Here is a 19,707-nt window from a genome sequence, read left to right as displayed (position 1 = left end):
CTGATGTCTCTCTGGAAGGAAATCCTCGCCCTGAGCTCGTCAACTTTATTATCCAGAGACTGAACATTTGCGAGTAATATACTCGGAAGCGGTGGGTGGTGTGCGCGCCTCCTAAATCCGACAAAGTCCACTCCAAGTACCTCTTTCCCACAGGCAGTGTTTTGGAACAGCCTCTGGAATCAGGTAAATTGCCCTGGAGGGTACGAGCAAAGGATCTGATTACTGGTCGTAATGCTGGTGAGTTACCGTCGCACTGATATCCAAAAGTTATTCCCGGCTGTATGTAATAACAAACAAAAAAATCCTGGCCTAATAATAATAACACATGAAAACAAAATACTGCAAAGTTTCCTAAGAGCTAAAAGTACAGCAGCCCTGTCCGTCAGTTTCATTAGGTCTCTGACAAATCTGGGTTTGGCGGATGCCAGGAGAAAGCTACCTGCCCAAATGCATAGTGCCAACTGTATAGTTCTTGAAGGAGGTATAATGGTCTGGGGCTGTGATGACACTATGTTGCTCCTTGCTGAACCAAGAAAGTTGTTGTAGCAAAGGAGACTTCTGCTTCAGCAGCACATGCAGTTAGGAGAAGAGAAAATGTGCACCTTAAAATTGATTATTTTAATTATTATTTTTCTATTCAAAAAATGGTACAACGATGCCCATTTGGCTGACCTTATCAGTCATCCAAAATTAAATGACAGTCACAGCCCTACTTTTAATAGGTGCTCCTGAGAGTGTCTAAGTGCTACTAATCGGCACACGGCAAAGGGTTGGATCAGCCCCAGATTAACAGCATTATAGTGACTGTGTAGCAAGGTGACAGGCTACTGGAGAACTAGGCTGGTGGTCCAAGACCAGAGGGGATAGACAGGGCTGGTGAGAAACAAAAATGTAGACAGGCTGGACAGGGCTAATGGTGAGTAGTGCTACTGAAAGACGGAGGCAGGCAGACTGGACAGCCCAAGAACACACCAACAGGAAGACAAAAAACACACAACACAGCAATGGTTTACAAAGAGAGTGGTTAGAATATAAACACCAATGGTAATTCTAGTTTATGATGAGTGCAACAACAAGCTACAGCCTCTCTCCATACAACGACTGGAAACAGCTGTCCAAAAACTAAGTAACCAGTCAAATCACTTAACTGGAAAAATACTTTGTAAAAATCTGCCCGCCCCACAAAAACAGGTTTAGAACAAACTAGTTCTACTCTCTTACAGCACAAGTGTTGGGGGCTGCTTGAAGTGGTCCGTCCAGTCAGTCATAGTGGCGTTACTCCAGGAAGGTATTAAAACGCTAATTATGTCCTGTGGAGTTTCCAGACCACCCTGTGGGGATTGGTGCCAGCTTGGTGGAAAGCCTAATTAGCTGATGTAAATACCCAGAATCAGTCCTGTCAGGTGTCAAGAGGAAGGGGCTCGGGTGGGACTGGAGCGGTGTGTCCAGCCTACTACAGCAAGGCAAATCCTTCTACAACACCAGACAGAATGTCTCTTTTGCTCAAGCACACACAAACACACACTTCCTCTAACCCCTTTTAATCTTGTGTTCAATACATACTGTAGGATTAGGCGACCCTCATATGTATGGCTGTGTGTGTCACGACCAGCTACATGAGCGGTATTACATTGTCAAGATTACACAGGCGGAGCTGTTGAGATTGAACTATGACACCATAGATGCAAGAGATCCTCCTTGTGACCCAATTCTTACAGATTGGTCACTTGAATACGACAGGATTCAGATTCTGCCAAACCAAATACCAAGGACTTACAGACTGAGGGGTTGCATCATTGTACTGTTCTCTATTCATTTCTCTGTAGCACAGTCATTTTACTACTCATCCCTTTAGAATGTCTGTTTGAAAATTGTCATGTAACTATAGTGACTTCACCCACTGACTCACCAATGACCTCATCAATGAGTGTGTACACAGCCAGACTGTGTGTATTGCCAGAGCATGTGACTCAATGTCTGTGTATTCATGTGCTGACCATGTGTTATCTGAAGCCTTTGAATGAATGGCCATCTGATCCCAGCCCTACAACAACTTTCAAGCTAAACAAAGTCAGGGGTGCTACCATGGTCCCTGGTATACAGAGCACATATTCAAGCCTCTCATAACAGGTCCAGCTGTTTGACTGCAAAGCACCTAATTAGCACATTGTCCGGAAGCTGTTCAATTATTGATTGTATGCTCAGAAACCAGACAATAAATGGCCTTTAGAGACAAAATGCAATAAAATAAAAAAAGACACAGGATTCCTCTTGAAATAGTTGTTGGACTTCCAAGTGACATCTGAGGAAGAGTTATGAAAATGCACCATAACTAGAGGTCGACCGATTAATTAGGGCAGATTTCAAGTTTTCATAACAATCGGTAATCGGCATTTTTGGACACCGATTATGTCCGATTACATTGCACTCCACGAGGAGACTGCGTGGCAGGCTGCCTACCTGTTGTGCGAGTGCAGCAAGGAGCCAAGGTAAGGTGCTAGCTAGCATTAAACTTATCTTATAAAAAACAACCAAACTACACATGGTTGATGATATTACTAGTTTATCTAGCTTGTCCAGCGTTGCATATAATCGATGCAGTGCCTGTTAATTTATAATTAAATCACAGCCTACTTGGCCAAACAGGTGATTTAACCACCACATTCCCGAAAAAAGCACTGTTGTTGCACCTATGTGTACCTAACCATAAACATCAATGCCTTTCTTAAAATCAATACACAAGTATATTTAGTTAATATTGCCTGCTAACATGAATTTATTTTAACTACGGAAATTGTGTCACTTCTCTTGCGTTCTGTGCAAGCAGGGTCAGGGTATATGCAGCAGTTTGGGCCGCCTGGCTCGTTGCGAACTGTGTGTAGAGCATTTCTTCCTAGCAAAGACCGTAATTAATTTGTCAGAAATGTACATATTTATGACATAACATTGAAGGTTGTGCAATGTAACAGCAATATTTAGACTTAGGGATGCCACCTGTTAATACGGAAAGGTTCCGTATTTCACTGAAAAAATAAACATTTTGTTTCCGGATATGACCATATTAATGACCTAAGGCTCGTATTTCTGTGTTATTATAATATAATTAAGTCTATGATTTGATAAAGCAGTCTGAGCGGTGGTAGTCAGCAGCAGGCTCGAAAGCATTCATTCAAACAGCACTTTCCTGCATTTGCCAGCAGCTCTTCGCTGTGCTTCAAGCATTGCGCAGTTTATGACTTCAAGCCTATCTACTCCCGAGATTAGGCTGGCAATACTAAAGTACCTATTTGAACATCCAATAGTCAAAGGTATATGAAATACAAATGGTATAGAGAGAAATAGTGCTATAATAACTACAACCTAAAACTTCTTACCTGGGAATATTGAAGACTCATGTTAAAAGTAACAACCAGCGTTCATGTTCTGAGCAAGGAACTTAAACGTTAGCTTTCTTACATGGCACATATTGCACTTTTACTTTCTTCTCCAATAATTTGTTTTTGCATTATTCAAACCAAATTGAACATGTTTCATAATTTATTTGAGACTAAATTGATTTTATTGATGTATTAAGTTAAGTGTTCAAATCAGTATTGTTGTAATTGTCATTACTACAAATATATATTTTTTTAAATCGCTTTTTTTGGTCCTCCAATAATTAGTATCGGTATCGGCGTTGAAAAATCATAATTGGTCGACTTCTAACCATAACAGTTTGTTTTGAAGAAGTCTTACAATCCATCCTTGATTCATTTCTGGTTGGCTCACAAATCGCTAACTATCCACCTTCGCTTTCACCATAACAGTAAAAACAAACAAATGAATGCATTAAAACAAGGAGGTAGATCCTTGGCACGGGTGAGGTCGTACTACTTAGCAACCACACATATCTCTTATGATGCAACTTAAACAAACGGCAGAATAAACAAGATGGTAGGTTAAACAAGCTTTTTAGCTAACTTGACTGGATATGCAGCCACGGGAGATAACGTTAGCTGGATATTACTAGCTAGATCATAGTCACAATTTGGTGAGTTCGAAGCTGGAAAAATGACTGGTGGAAAAATGTCTGACCCGAAGCTAGTAATTTAAGTTTACCAGTCTCTCTCAACTCACCAAATATGTTAACGTAGCTAGTTGGTAGCTAACATTAACGTTACCTAAATAACGTTAGATGGATATCTTACAGTTCCTGTCCAACTAGTTTTAGCTGCCTTTCTAATTTGGTGATTCAATCTGTGGTTGACAGCGCTACTAGCCAACTAACTATCCACTCTGCTTGCAATGATGGGGTGCTGGTAGCTAGTTACAGTAACGTTAGCTCATTAATTAACAAGGCGGTTGCTGTCAGGCATCGCTAACATTAGCTATCTAACGTAGCTCAGGGTGTCCCTAACTCGGTCCTGAGGGCACGTTTGGGGTTTTGCCCTACCACTACACAGCTGATTAAATTAATCAAAGCTTGATGATGAGTTGGCTATTTGAATCAGCTGTCTAGCGCTACGGCAACAAAACAAAAAATGTTTACACCAGCGTGAGGTGGGGGGGCATGACCGAGTTTTGGAAACCCTGATCTAGCGAACATTAGCTACACCAAAGACATTATCGGGTGCTGGATTGATTGTATAATGTTATTCGCTACAAACTGCCACCTGCTAATAACGATAGCGAACTGATTACCACGACGAAAAAAAATATATATAGCAGTGGAATGAAGCATTTGTACGAGTCGTGGAGATTTAGCTCCCTAACTTAGTCTAACATCGCTGCTAGCTAACGTTACCTACAATACGTGGATCCCAGAATCAGGGCGATTCCTCTCATCCACGTTAGACAGGGTAGTTAAGCTAGCGTTCGTCGCTAACCACGGTCAACACCAATCGATCCAAATCTCAGTTCAGAAACGAGTACATTATAAAATATTTATGCTTACTTTGATAAAAGCGAGACAATAAATCCGTATTTTCTGTTCATTCATTCGAGGTTGTTTTAATAGACAGAGGCATAAGCTACTGTGCTATTTCTAACTGTTCACACAACGTTCCTTGAAGAAAGGAATCAAAAGGGACACGCCCTTGAGGTAAGGGATTGGAGTCCACCTTTTGCAGACTGGCACACACTACAACGCCATTGGATGTCGATGGTCATCAATCTCACCATAGACGAACAGGATTGGTTTAAATCTCCAGTCAACAAAGGGCGTCACGTTTCCCCGCCTTTTTAGTCCACGACAACGGGTTTCTTAATGGCCATTCGATAATATCTGTGTCTGTTTTTTGTGTCTACAATTTCCCCGGCTTGGTCGTGTACGTTCCCGCCTCTATATTTACATTTAGGATTTATTCAGAGCAGTTATTGGTCATGGCTAGAAGGGATCCAGCTTTTGTCAAATTAACGTCACAAATTTAATTGTTTTGCATTTTAGTTAACCCTAAGCATTTTCCTAACCATGTATCCAACCTGCTACGGTAATTCTCCTAACCTGCTGCGTAAAGTATCCTAACCTGCTACAAAAAGTCTAATCTGATTTCACAAAACCTGGATCCCTTCTAGCCATGACCGCAGTGATTTGCAAGTAAAACGTTCCTCAGCAGATATCAAAAGAAATCAGTGCTTGTAAGAAAAGACAAACGCGCAAAAGACAAACGCGCAAGATATGTTCGATGGAATGGAACATGTTACTTCGATTGGCTGAAAACTATGATATTGCAAGATAATTGCTGTCAAATTATACATGTATTTGAATGAACTACAGGTCTAATGTTCAGATTGACAGTTTTGAATATTCATAATGGTCTACAAAAAAAATGGAATGGCAGCAATAGTCTAACATTTCAATTATGGGGTGCCCTGCCCTTGTAAAACATTTTGATCAGTAGGCCTACAAACACTTTGTTTCAGCATGATTCAGGAACAGAGCACTTTGCAGCCCTGGCTAGACCAACTCGATTGCCCTTGCTCGAAACCCACCACAGTCTTCCCTAAGGCAACTTCATCTGGGCAAGGGCTGCTTTTGTGCTGCAAACAGACTGCATCATATGACACAGTGATTCCTATGCTGATCAGACTCTGCCGGGGCTCCTCTAACCTTTTAAACCACCGCCTGTAATCGCTGACTGCATGCATGGCATTTTCATTGGCCTTGATGTGGTAACTGACAACAGCTGAGCCACAGAAGTGAATCTGATGCAAAAATGAAAACAGCGATTGATGGGGGGAAACAATTATGTGTTTTTATTAATACTCTACCTATGATTGTAATGCTTTGGGCTTTTTGTTTTTGAGGCATCAAAAAACGTTTTGATATGTTTGTATGTTCACAGTCTCCAGTAGTGGACAGACCACTATCTGAGACCACCCACATCTGTGAACTGGCTTGACATTTGAGAAGTTTTGTTCTCATGCATGGAAAACATCCGCAGCAGCGCCAGTGCATGTGTGTGTGAGAAACAGGTGTGCAAACTCACCATGATGTATCGCCAGACAGCATATCCCCCTGCTCACTGTTGTGTAATGGCTATGGATGAGTTAGCTGGCACCAGTCCAGTCTTGCCGCATCACCTCCCTCTACAATGTCTACTTTCACACTGGGCTGATAGGCCATTCAGTGCCACCAGCCAGAGACCAAATCTGTCTTGTGTGTGTGCGTGTGTGTGTGTGTGTGTGTGTATGCGCCCGAGCGTGCCACTGAGTTCATACCCCTTACAGCGGAATAAGTACAGTCCCTCACGCCCTTCATATACATTTTCCCTGCTGGATTTGAAAATACATCAATGCATGTGGGAATCTTACATCATAGTCCTTATCTTAGAGATACTAAATGATTCATGAATCGTGCTAAAAAAGGATGATGAGGCCCTTTTCAAACAAAACTATTATGCCTACAGTAAAGGCATAAAACCTTTGTCTGTCCAATCCCCAGTGCCCAGCCCACGCCCATCCTGAACAGTACAGTATACTCACTGCTGCTGGAGATATGGGTGCAGCCGGTGGTGGTGGGTGGAGGTGAATCAGAGTCCACTGAGGCGGTGTCCTCATCCTGGGAGCAGCCAGCCTGGATGGCCCGCAGGTAGCTGTGGCTGCGGGAGCGGAAGTACGTCGGTGTGGGCAGGTCCAGAGCCTCCACCGCCTGGGACTCCGCCTCGCAGTACAGCGAGCGCCCACAGCCCTGCCCACACACCTGAAAGGACACGTGCAGGTTGACAAGTTGGGGGCGGGGACTTAGGCGACCACTAGATCTCCGCCGCCTGTGAGGCGAAAGCAGTGCCAGTCTCGGGTGGCGGGGCATGCTGCTGGAGTAAGGTGGTGGTGTATGGTCAGAGAGTGTGAAGGATCCTGTTCGTCTCAGCTCACGAGAGCCCAATCAAAAGGACTGTTAGATTTACCAAAGAAACTCATGCACTGATAATGGACATTTTTACTATCTCTAGAGGAAAATGGGTACAGGAGTTATCATGCACGTTCACAATTTTACTTAATGAAATCAATTGATCAAAAAGTAAATCTGCAGTGACCTTGTTGAAAACATCTCATTATTTAAATATTCTGTTTGAGCTTTGCGTCCCCTGATAATCAGTATACTCACTGTACTGTATCTAATGTGAAATACCACACGGAATGTTTAATCAGTGATGATAAGCCAGCAGCATCAGATTTCACTTAACTCCTCTTGCCAGGAGCTAATACAATCACTGCTACTGAGGCACCAGCAGCCTCCCACTACAAGCTGTTCACTCTCTCCACATCATAGTCGTAGTGGTAGGGGTGGTGTCTGGTTTTGCTCAGTTCAGCGGTGCTAATGATCTACAAGACGTTTATTGGTGTAGGACATTTCCAGTCTCTGGCGTTGACAACATGACATGTTCACATAACAGCAGATTCATCAGCAGGAATATATCATAGTACATCTACGTAGCCCAGGGCCAGGGATAGGTTGAACAGGGACAAGGTATTGTCAGACCAGCTGAGTCAACTTCACCAGTCCGTCCTGGGATAAAGGCTTGTTTCAGTTCAAACAGTGCCAGAGTGGAGAAGGAGGAACAATGATAGCTTATTACACCCCAGTCTTCTATGCCAGGCTCCTGTGATGTTTAAAGTTTTAATGATGTTGGTAGCAGGTGGAGTCTCTATTTGTTCATCCTGCTTTTCATTGCAGTGTGAGAGGAGGAGACTGGTGCCAGAGTTGGCACATGGTCATCATTGTGTCCCCCAAGAAAGAAAGAGGATGTAACATGGATGCTCAGTATTCAAAATCCATTCTGAAACTTCATGTAAATCAAATGATGAAACGTCACGCCATTCCATGATTTTTACAATAAGAGCCTATTCCTTGGTTGCTGCTTATCCGTTATTTGATCCGTTTGAATCTTGCAATACTTTTTATCATGGTTTTGGAATGATTATTACCATCTTGAAACCATCTTTCCGGTCTATCATTTTAGCATGTAAACTGATAATGTCTGTACTTCTTTGTATACCCAGTGAAAATACTTGAAGGAAAAGGCATCGATGTGTTACAACCTTTCCTATATTTGATTTTATGCGCATTTACCTCCATGTACAACAATGCAGATCCTTTGAAGCCTGTTCTCCTGCTATGGCAGCCATCATAATCCATCAGATATCAATCCTGATAAAACGTTGCAGTTCATTCAGAAAATACTTGCTTTTGTCCCAAAACAGATTTTACTGTCATCTCCCAAATTCAATTACTGAAATATGATAATAAAAAAAGCTTCCTGTGAGGTAAAGAGCGCAATTCCATTGTTGTCATCTGTAATATTATGCCATTTTAACTCCATGAGCAAAAGTGGCTCCGGATGTTCCATCTGAAAGGAGTCTGCTGGTTTTGATAAAAACAGAATGTCCTCAGGATTAGAAGGAGGCGCATGTCCCAGTCTTAACTTCTGAAAATTACTTTCAAGCATCATTCCTGTTCTTGTCTCTTCTGGCTTACTGGATGTTTAACCAATCAGCGTCTCACACATAATCTGAAATGTTCTATCCCATCCTGCAGTCATAGAAATAGAGGATTCGGCTGTCAACATCCCACTCATTTCTGGTTGTTGTTTCAGGCTTGAGGCTTGTCTTTGCACTGATTGAGGGCATTCTTTATGAATAATTCATTTAATACAGTTGTACTTTTATTAGTTAATTATGCCTACATGTATCTGTCAAACTGTTATGATGTGTTTGTTGTATGGGGGTACTATTCCTACACACACTGACAGGCCTGTTTGAGACCCTGATAAAGAGTGTAATGAGTGAATAGGGAGAGTGGATTTACAGTACATACCTGACCACTGCTCATCATGGCCCTGCCCAGGGTAGCATAACCTTGGTGGTAGTCTCTGCGATCGTCCCAGTGCCGCATGGCCATCGGGGGCTCGCACGGGCTCACCAGGCTGTCCAGGTTGTCCAGGCTCCGATTGGTGGAGAGTTCTCTCAGGGAGGGGAGACAACTACAGGGGTAGAGGGGAGAATTAGTTGCTGAAAGAACCCCTCAACCATAAGGAAAAAACCTGGATGAAGGGTGGGGAGGATACGGGACATCTTGGGTTGATGAGAACCGCATCCATTTTCAGCGGATGCTTTGAACGTCCCCAAATTTCTTGTGATTTTGTGAGATCAAATACCAGCGAGATGAGAGGATAGCAGAGTGGAGAATAGTTGGGTATCAAAATGACAGCACAGAGGACACATTGAGTCGTCAGCAAACATCAAAACAAAAGGGAGAGAATTATTATTTTGCTTTGTAATCATCAATGGAATTTGCTGAGACAGAGTGGTTGTTTCCTTTGTTCTGAGTTGCTTGACGAGGAGGCACCTGTTAGTGGGAATGTGTGTGCAGGTGCGGAGGGTGGGGGTGGAAAGGGTTTGTATGGGGGATCAGTGGTTTATGATGAGAGACGTGACAGGAGTGGCTGTGGCTGGGATACTAACACACCACTCAGAGCAATTGGTAATATATGGGGTGTGGGCAGGGGAACAGGACAAAGCACTGGGTTGGTTAGAGAAGTGGCAGCAGAGGTGGGCATGTGTGAGTGGAGGGCCGTGCTGCCTCCCTCCCTAAGACACTGACCTGGCCAAATGCTGCATTGAGCATGCACTCTGTAGTGGAGACCACAGTATCCCATTATCCTCCAGCATGGGTGCATAGCCGCGAGGCCTGTCGGTGCGAGCGGTGGGGAACATGACAAAACATTTCACATTTTTGACCTTAAATGGAAACGTTTGGTTACCTGTTGTTGGTAGGTGATTTCCTTTTTCTATAATTGAACAGCCCATAAGAACATGTTACACTGATATAGTTGTATCTAGTCATGAACATGAGTCTGCTGCAGCCTGCAGGTTTTACCCTGCACACATTATGTAGTAAATGTTCAATGTCAGTGTCAGGATGCTGCCCTCTGCTGTCCATTTGTGGTGTTCACTTTCATTTCATTCTATTCTATTATATTCACTCTCAGAGCAGACAGGTTTCCATGCAGGGTGTGTGTAGCTACTCCTCTGTATAAGAATAAGTTCCCCCAGACATCCCATATTATCTGTTCTGTCATGACATAGATTGCTAAGGAAAATTAACTCCTCTTCAGAAACATACAGTATCTAAACAGTATTAACTACAGTATGATCTACATGCATATTTCCTCTTGTATCTAGCTCTCTCACTTGTGTGGTGGTGGAGGCTGATGCTCGCTCAAGGACTGATGGGTGGCCTTCAGGTAGCTCTGGCGGCGGGCGGCTGTTTTGGGCGAGGGTTTAGGACTTCCCTCTGAGTCCTCGCTGTCCTGGTCCACGTCCCCCATGGCCTTGACGTAGCTGCCGCTACGCATCCTCCGGCAGGGGATCTCAAGGCCCCTGGGTCGGCCCCGGCCCCCCAGCGTAGCACTCCAGTCACCCAGTGGAACCTACAGACAGTATGGGGCCACACACCATCCCACTGTGACTCACTGAGCCACCACACCTTCATCTCTACTTTATCATCTCCACTTTAACTAGTTTAAAGACCCAGTGCAGTCAAAAACGTGATTTTTCTGTGGTTTATATATATTTATACACTATGAAATAATAATGTGAAATTCTGAAAATTATGATAATGCCCTTTTAGTGAAATGTCAGCCTGTTTTGGTGGGATGGAGTTTTGGCTAGTAAGGCATTTAATTGTTACCCAGAAATAGTTTGATATTGAGGTAAAAATGGCTGCATTGGACCTTTAATGCGACAGACCTTGAATGTGTCATTTAATTTCATTTGAATGTATTGTGTGGGTATTTGTAATGAATTTGAATAATGGGATTATAGACCGTAAATGTCACGATGCTGCTGAAGTAGTTAAAAGGGATTCAAATGAATTAGGTTTTAAAACAAATCTCCTAATTTCTGAGATTTAGTGGCTGTGGCTGCTAGTGCCTAATGTGAATAATACTCACTGGGCCTCCTACCTGGAGGTACTGACAGGTCAGGTCCTGGTGACACGACTTAGATTTAAGCAGCGTCCTGTTGACAGTGGCTGAACCCTTCTGGAGCACCTGCCTGGCCTGGCTGAGGGTCAGTGTGGACCAGGAGCCTCGCTTCACCAGGGTGCTCTCTCTGCCTCCTCCTCCCACCAGCTCCCCTCCCCTAGTCCCTGTCATTGCTTGCGGGCAGGCCAGGTATTTGAGGTCGCTGCTGCTCTTGGAGGCCTTGAGTGTGTGGGCAGAGATGGTGTTGTAGCCATGTGGGAGGTGCCTGGGAGGAGCCTGGCTGTCAGACACCGCCCTGCCCAGCGTCATCATGCTAAGTGGGTTACGGTAGCCCACGGCGATAGTGCCAACTTTGGTGGTTGTGTCACTATCCAGGGCATCGTCTGAGCTCCAAAGCCCCAGTGCATTTTGCTTGCTAGGTCGCTGCTTCAGCGTTTCAGTCTTAGCACTGTCTTTACTCTTACTCCTGCAGGTCTGCCTTGTCCCCTCCTCACCTCCCCCTGCAGTGCTGTTCATGTTGCCCTTGACCACCGAGCCCTCCAGCGACTGGGACTTGTTGAATAGCTTCTGGACAGAGTGCATGATGTGGCGGATCCGTCCGGGACTCTCGCTGCGCTGCTTGGCCACCCTGCCCCGGTGGAATTGGAGGGTACTGAAGCCATCCCTCTGCAGGGGCAGGTGCTTCTCCAGCTGGTCTAGCAGGTTAGATGGCAGCCGGTTCATCTTGGCCGCTGCCGCAGAAGAGATGGTAGCTGATCCACTTGTGATCATGGGAGCCCCACTGAGGCCCAGACCCATGCCCATTGACATGGAGGTGGACAGGGTGCCCACCCGGCTGCCACCAGGCCTACCTCCGCCCCCAGCAGGGACCATGCAGCCCTGGGAGTAGTCAGACTGTTCCGGTTGGGAGGTGACGTGGAGTCGGGGGAAAGTGCTGCTGTTGGACATCTGGTTCAGGGGCAGTAGGCACTCCGGAGGCAGGGGTTGGGGGTTGGAGGCCTGGTAGTGGTGGAGTTGGTGGGGGTCCAAGGTGCCGTAGTGGTTCATGGTGGGGCTCAGAAGGAAGGGACCATGGGGGTCAGAGGTCAAGGGGTACAGGGCCTTCTGGGAGCCCCCCGATGGCTCACAGGAGTCCGACAGGTGACGGCTGCGATTGGCACCTAACCCTTTCATGGTGGCCACAGTGCAGGTCTGCTGCTGCTCTTAGAACATGTCTCCAGCTGGGGCGCATTTACAGCCCTGGAGGGCTCATCCTGGAACAGAGGGGAATAGGATATCTATTAGAATATACAGTATAAGAAAGAGGAATTGATTGTTACAGTATGAATACGACTCATAGTACGACTCAGTATGAGTGCGACTCATACATTACACTTTCCCCTCTGCTGTGATGATGCTGGAGTCAAGCAGTAAAGAACAACCTTTAGTGTTTATAGTACGAGGCTCTACAAATCCACTTAAGCTCATAAACACATTAGAGTTGGAGCTCATTAAGCTCTTTTAAGTACTGTAGTGGAGCACTAACTTAAGAGACATATTGAGAGCTTGGGACTATAAGGTTGTGTCTGCAAAAAGATGATTCAGAGATAATTGGCTTTAAAGTTCAGTAACATTTCAACTAACTATCTACTAACCCTAACCCTCATCCTAACCCTAAACTTAACCCTTACCCTAACCCTTACTCTAACGTTAATCCTTACACTAACTCTTATTCTAAACCGTAACCTTAGCAAGCAGTTGCTTATCAACAGTTAGTCAGTTGCTTATCAGCAGATACTTTGTTGATAGTATGACCATCTGTAGACAATATGGACTATCCAAATATAGTAGGACCTGAAGTTCTGAACCCTCATTGGTTTGAATTGTGTCAGATTTTTTTTTTTAAATCTTGTATTCTTTTGAACTTAACAACTTGAATTGGGGTATTTAGAGATCTATATAGGTAGAGAACATTGAACAGAACAAGACTATGTCAATAATTACATTTTGACAAAAACACAGATAGAACCTTATAGAACCTTATAAGCTCTTAATATGTGTCACACAGCACTTCTTCAGCCATGTTTTTGATAAAGCTAGACCAAAATGTGCTGTAAAACACAGAGGAGTTGCCCTCTGCCAGCAGATTTTTTGATCTTCTCCGAGACACTGGCCCACACACATCACCATGTCCGCACGGTTCTCCAACTAACCAGCAGGTGGAGCTACAGAACAAACCAACAACATGCAGGAGTCAAGGGTAGGCCAGGGATTAGAAAACATCAGGACTGAGCTCAGGACAGAGAATTTCTAAGTACATACCGCTCTGCTCATAAAAATTACATGACTATCTTTATATGCAGACTACATCAAGTGGGAAATTCAAATTTACCATCTGTGCTTATAAGTATTTTAACGGTCACTGCCTATTTTCTTATGTCTTTGATCCCGCTAACGGGATCGATATGACAACAGCCAGTGGAAGTGCAGGGCGCCAAATTCAAAACAACATAAATCTCGTAATTAAAATTCCTCAAACATGGAAGTATTTCACACCATTTTAAAGATAAAGTTGTTGTTAATCCCACCACAGTGTCCGATTTCAAAAAGGCTTTACAACGAAAGCACACCGAACGATTATGTTAGGTCTGCACCTAGTCACAGAAAAACACAGCCATTTTTCCAGCCAAAGAGGAGCCACAAAAAGCAGAACTAGAGATACAATTAATCACTAACCTTTGATGATCTTCATCAGATGACACTCATAGGACATCATGTTACACAATACATGTATGTTTTGTTCAATAAAGTTCATATTTATATCCAAAAATCTCAGTTTACATTGGCGCGTTACGTTCAGTAATGTTTTGCTTCCAAAACATCCGGTGATTTTGTAGAGAGCCACATCAATTTACAGAAATACTCATAATAAACATTGATAAAAGATACAACTGTTATGTATGGAACTTTAGATAAACTTCTCCTTAATGTAACCGCTGTGTCAGATTTCAAAAAAGCTTTACCGAAAAAGCACACCATGCAATAATCTGAGTACTGCGCTTAGACAATAAAACAAGCCATACAGATATCCATGTTGTGGAGTCAGAAATAGCATTATAAATATTCACTTACCTTTGATGATCTTCATCAGAATGCACTCCCAGGAATCCCAGTTCCACAATAAATGTTTGATTTGTTCGATAAAGTCCATCATTTATGTTCGTGCGTTTAGTACACAATCCAAAATCATGACGCGCAGGCAAGTCCAGGCGAAAGTTCAGAAGAAAAGTCATTACAGTTCGTAGAAACATGTCAAACGAAGTACAGAATCAATCTTTAGGATGTTTTTTATCATAAATCTTCAATAATGTTCCAACCAGAGATTTCCTTTGTCTGTAGAAATGCAATGGAATGCAAGCTAACTCTCACGTGAGCGCGCGATCAGCTCATGCCACTCTGGCAGACCTCAGCTCCCATTCCTCCCTCCTTCACAGTAGAAGCATCAAACAAGGTTCTAAAGACTGTTGACATCTAGTGGAAGCCTTAGGAAGTGTGAATATGACCCCATAGACACTGTATATTCGATAGGCAATGACTTGAAAAACTACAAACCTCAGATTTCCCACTTCCTGGTTGGAGTTTTTCTCAGGTTTTTGCCTGCCATATGAGTTCTGTTATACTCACAGACATCATTCAAATCGTTTTAGAAACTTCAGAGTGTTTTCTATCCAAATCTACTAATAATATGCATATGTTAGCAACTGGGCCTGAGTAGCAGGCAGTTTACTCTGGGCACCTTATTCATCCAAGCTACTCAATACTGCCCCAAGCCATAAGAAGTTATTAAAGCACCAAATTAATGTCTGACTGAAATTCAAAGGCGATTAACTTATTTTTATGATTTTATCAAGCTTATTTAGCAATACAAATATAAACTGTGTGTGCATTTCACTGCTGAGAGTGTAACCCTGTCTTCCACTCTGTCTGCCCATATGTTCTGGGTTTGGTGCGTAGGAATGCAGACCTTGCTGCCGCAACCACCCTGTACAAGTGGAAGGTGAACTGCAGGTAGAAACAGATTCAGGTTCACAGAGGTTAACATGGGGAATAAAGGAAACATCTACAGAAGTCCGACACGGGTTGGCCCCCCCATTTAAATATTTTCATGGGAGGGACTGGAGAGGATCCAATGTGAGTGTAATCTCAGATGTGGTATTCTGTATTCCTGACCTCAGTTAACTCTCCTGGCTGTCACAACCTGACCATAGACAGAGGTGATGGTAGAGTGCTCAGGGAATCAGGAATTATTGTGAAGCAGAGCTGATAGCTCAGCCTGGTTTCAGTGACTAGACGTAACATAGTACATTTAAATCCAGGACACTGAAATTAGTATGACATGTTACGTTCGGTATGGTTACATAGAACAGATGGTTACTTAAGGCAAAAATGAAAGTAGGGTGGTTGGTCGAGGTGGATGAGTAGGTGTCTAACTAGAACGTCTAGCAATCCAAAGGTAGCGAGTTTCAATCTCATCACAGACAATTTTAGCTAATTAGCAACTTTTCAACTACTTACTACTTTTTTAGCTACTTTGCAACTACTTAGCATGTTAGCTATTCCCTTCCCCTAACCTTAACATTTTTGCTAACCCTAACCCTTTTAGCAAACCCTTCCCTTAACCCTAAACCTTACTTTACCATAATCTTAACCCTAACCCCTAGCCTAGCTAACATTAGCTAACTAGCTAGAATTTGAAACATATCATACGTTGGGCAAATTGGTAACATATTGTACGTTCTGCAAATTCGTAACATATCATACAAATTGTAATTCGTAACATATCATACGAAATGGGTGATGGACATCCACAAATTAATACATACCATATGAAACTTAACATATCATACTAAATGGTGTGTGTCGGATTTACGTACAGAATAATACGAAATGCTCTGAGACCAGGTTGGATGGCTCCTCTCTCTCTCACTGCTGAATGGCTGTTGTGACATCACCTCTCTAAGACAGGAGACAAGGGGTCCTAAAGCTCTGATGAATGTGGGCCGTATTGTCCTGCCATGGAATTAAAGTCCCATGTGGCCTGTCTGTCAACACGGATAGTGGTTTCCACAGCAACAGGCAGTGCTGGCAAGGTTAGTCAGTCTACACACGTCTCTCAGTATGTTCGTTGGTTCTCTCTTGCTGGTGCTTCTGACATCCCAGCGCTGCCTGGCAAAAAAAATGATCTCCGGTACAATGACTCAGGTTACATGCAGCTGGAAGCCTAAAGCATGCTGAGGAAATTGATGATGGAACTGTATGTGGTCACAAGAAAACTAGTGGTAGCCTAGGAATGATTTTTGGAATCAGGAGGGTGCCATGTTTTCCTAGTAGCTCAGAGTAATCGGTTCTTCCTTAAAGCTCTGTAAACATTACATTAAAAAATATTTTTAAAAAGCCCATATTTATTTGAGACTACTGCTTACCATGCAAGTTGCTTCCTAGAGGAGTAATAACTGTATCATTGAACACACTGCATGGTCATTCAGCATCTCCCTCTACAGCATAGTTGGAAATAAATCCTGCCTCGGAGTTGAGCATGTAGCGCTCACATTTCATTACCACAACATTAGTTTGGGGTTTGTTTCCTTTATCTAACCTTGTGCACCTCATCTGCTGTATGAGAGCTCCCACTTATCTCAGTCTGTGTCAGCTGAAGCAGAGCAGCGCCGTGACAAATACAGCAAGCTTTACAGCAATATAGGCTTTTGTAATTTATCTGCCTAAGCCACACACACACACACACACACAAACGGACGCACGGGAGCCCACACGCACACTAACACATGCACGCACACACATGCATACACATACTCAAATACACACATACATAGACACCCGTACCCATACACACAGCACTCTATAGAGAGATGGTGAGAAGTGCTGCAGCGTAAAGGAATCCATGCATTTCTTGTTCCCAGGGTCAGCCTGACTTCTCTATGGAACCTGGACCACAGGCTCAGAGTTAATTATCAAGTAGAGGGAGGATCCCCTGGGCCCAGGCTGTAAATGCCTGTCACCAGTTCACACACACACAATGGGGAAGCACAGGCTTAGCGTTAGTGTCATGGGAGCTGTGGCCTGCCTGCCATGGTAAAAGAGATGTACACTGAGTCAAGGGCAAAACGTTGGTGTGGGTCCTCCTCCATTTATTTTACATCTTCCTGCAATTCTACACAGTTTGACTTATTATGCCTCTCTTGACGAGTATTTTGAGGGTTATATGGAGATGTATTTTGAAGGCTATTTTGAGGGGTATTTTGATAGATATTTTGAAGGGTATATGGAGGGATATTTTGAGGGTTATATGGAGGGGTATTTTGAGTGGTATGTGGAGGGATATTTTGAGGGGTATATGGTGTATTTTGAGGGGTATATGGAGGGGTATTTTGAAGGGTATTTTGAGGGATATTTTGAGGAGTATATTCCTGCATATTTTGAGGGGTATACAGTATTGAGGGATATTTTGAGTGGTATTTTGAAGGACTTCTACAGGGGAATTTTGAGGGTTATATTGAGAGATATTTTGAAGGACATCTGGTATTGTGCTGTGTGACAAAACTGCACATTTTAGAGTGGTTTTTTATTGTCCCCAGCACAAGCTGCACCTGTGTAATGATCATACTGTTTAATCAGCGTCTTGATATGCCATACCTGTCAGGTGGATGGATTAGCTTGTCAAAGGAGAAATGCTCACTAACAGGGATGTAAACAAATATGTGTACACAATTTGAGAGAAATAAGATTTTGTGCATATGGAACATTTCTAGCCTCTTTTATTTCAGCTCATGAAACATGGGACCAACACTTAACATGTTGGGTTTATATTTCTGTTGAGTATATAATGCTATTCTACACAGTCATGAGGCTGAGAGAAACATTATACGTTTTAAAGCTAATTTCCTGCAATTCTACACATACTTATGACGTGTTCATATGCTATCTGGGGGGCCACTGACCTCCAGGGTAATCCCAACCCCAAAAAATATTTATATATACAAAATAAATAAAAAATATTTTAAATAAATTATTGTGGGGGACGAATAGACCTGTCCACCCATCCCATGTGACAATTTCGCCCATGCCCTGAGTGACAAGACTGCTGGGTCTGTTTAAGCAGCAAGCTGTTTGCCTCTGTGTGTGTGTGTGTGTGTGTGTGTGTGTGTGTGTGTGTGTGTGTGTGTGTGTGTGTGTGTGTAAACATGTAGATGACAATCATTTGTTAGTGTACTTTATGTGATATGCATATTTGTGAGGAGGAAAAGGAGGGGTATTGGGGAGTATCACTATTGAATGTGTATAGCCCTATTCAGTGGTGGGGTTTTCAACAATGAGCAGAGCACAGAGACAGTTCCAAGCCTAATCAGCAGCCTTCAAGCCACAGCTGGCTGACATTAACCTGTGTTAGTGAACCCCCCAGTGTCAGACACTGTTTATCATATTCCACACTGGGAGCAGAGCATACTTCTGCTCTCATGTCTCCCTCATATGGATCTTTGATACTATAGGACTCCCCGTTGATAGAAATGATGCTACTATTTGAAAGCTGCTCCAGACGTTCCTACATACCGTGAAGTGTCAGTGAATTTCAGAATGCCATATTTTCTTGGTTTAAGTAAATGGCATGGTGTTTGATGCATTGTGTAAGGGTTGATTTTTGGTTGTTTGGAGACTGAAATCCAGCAGGTCTGTGAACTACTAGTGTGTGAAGTGTTTGGTATAAGCCAAGGGCACAAAAATCAATATAAAATACTATAGAAATTAGATTGGACATGTGTGGTGCAGTGTGCACCCACACAGAGGACGCCAGTGATCAAGGTGTTTTGGTGCCATTCAAGTAAATGGAAATTCTTCAGGCTGTGCAGGGCTTGCTGGATGCAGATTAAAAGGTAAAACAGCAAACCTGCATAACCTAGAAAGTACAAACACTCTTTACTAACACCTACCAGGTAGAGGAGTATGTGTCATTTGATGTTGCTGATTTGGTGCAGAACAATTCTAAGAAGAAACATGTGACAGCAAAAAAGCAAGGGACATTTGTGTTGTTTTGGCACACATATCATCTACAGAGGCATATGAAATCAAAGAGACAGAGATCTCTTTTAATTCACATTCCTGCATATAATACTGTTTGATGTTTGACATTGACTCATATCTCTGTCATCAATAATTATTTAACAGACAAAACATTGAAATTATCCTTTAA

At 43.2% G+C, this 19,707-nt stretch overlaps 1 protein-coding gene across 1 annotated transcript in view; it reads right to left on the bottom strand.

The window, feature by feature from the left end:
• Positions 1-19,707, bottom strand: part of LOC139416611 (disks large-associated protein 4-like) — a 111,057-nt gene that overhangs the window by 20,513 nt on the left and 70,837 nt on the right. The window contains exons 2-6 of the mRNA XM_071165479.1: positions 11,433-12,718; positions 10,672-10,910; positions 10,082-10,168; positions 9,296-9,461; positions 6,964-7,180 (exon numbers count right to left, since the gene is read on the bottom strand). Of these exons, the coding sequence (XP_071021580.1) occupies positions 6,964-7,180; positions 9,296-9,461; positions 10,082-10,168; positions 10,672-10,910; positions 11,433-12,638 (1,915 nt within the window). The 5' untranslated portion in view covers positions 12,639-12,718. The remainder of the gene's footprint in view (positions 1-6,963; positions 7,181-9,295; positions 9,462-10,081; positions 10,169-10,671; positions 10,911-11,432; positions 12,719-19,707) is intronic.

The sequence above is a fragment of the Oncorhynchus clarkii genome, chromosome 9, assembly GCF_045791955.1.
Source record: "Oncorhynchus clarkii lewisi isolate Uvic-CL-2024 chromosome 9, UVic_Ocla_1.0, whole genome shotgun sequence".
NCBI classification, from domain to species: domain Eukaryota; kingdom Metazoa; phylum Chordata; class Actinopteri; order Salmoniformes; family Salmonidae; genus Oncorhynchus; species Oncorhynchus clarkii.
The sequence above is the reverse complement of the archived record's forward strand: the minus strand, read 5'-3'. Positions and strand labels throughout refer to the sequence as shown.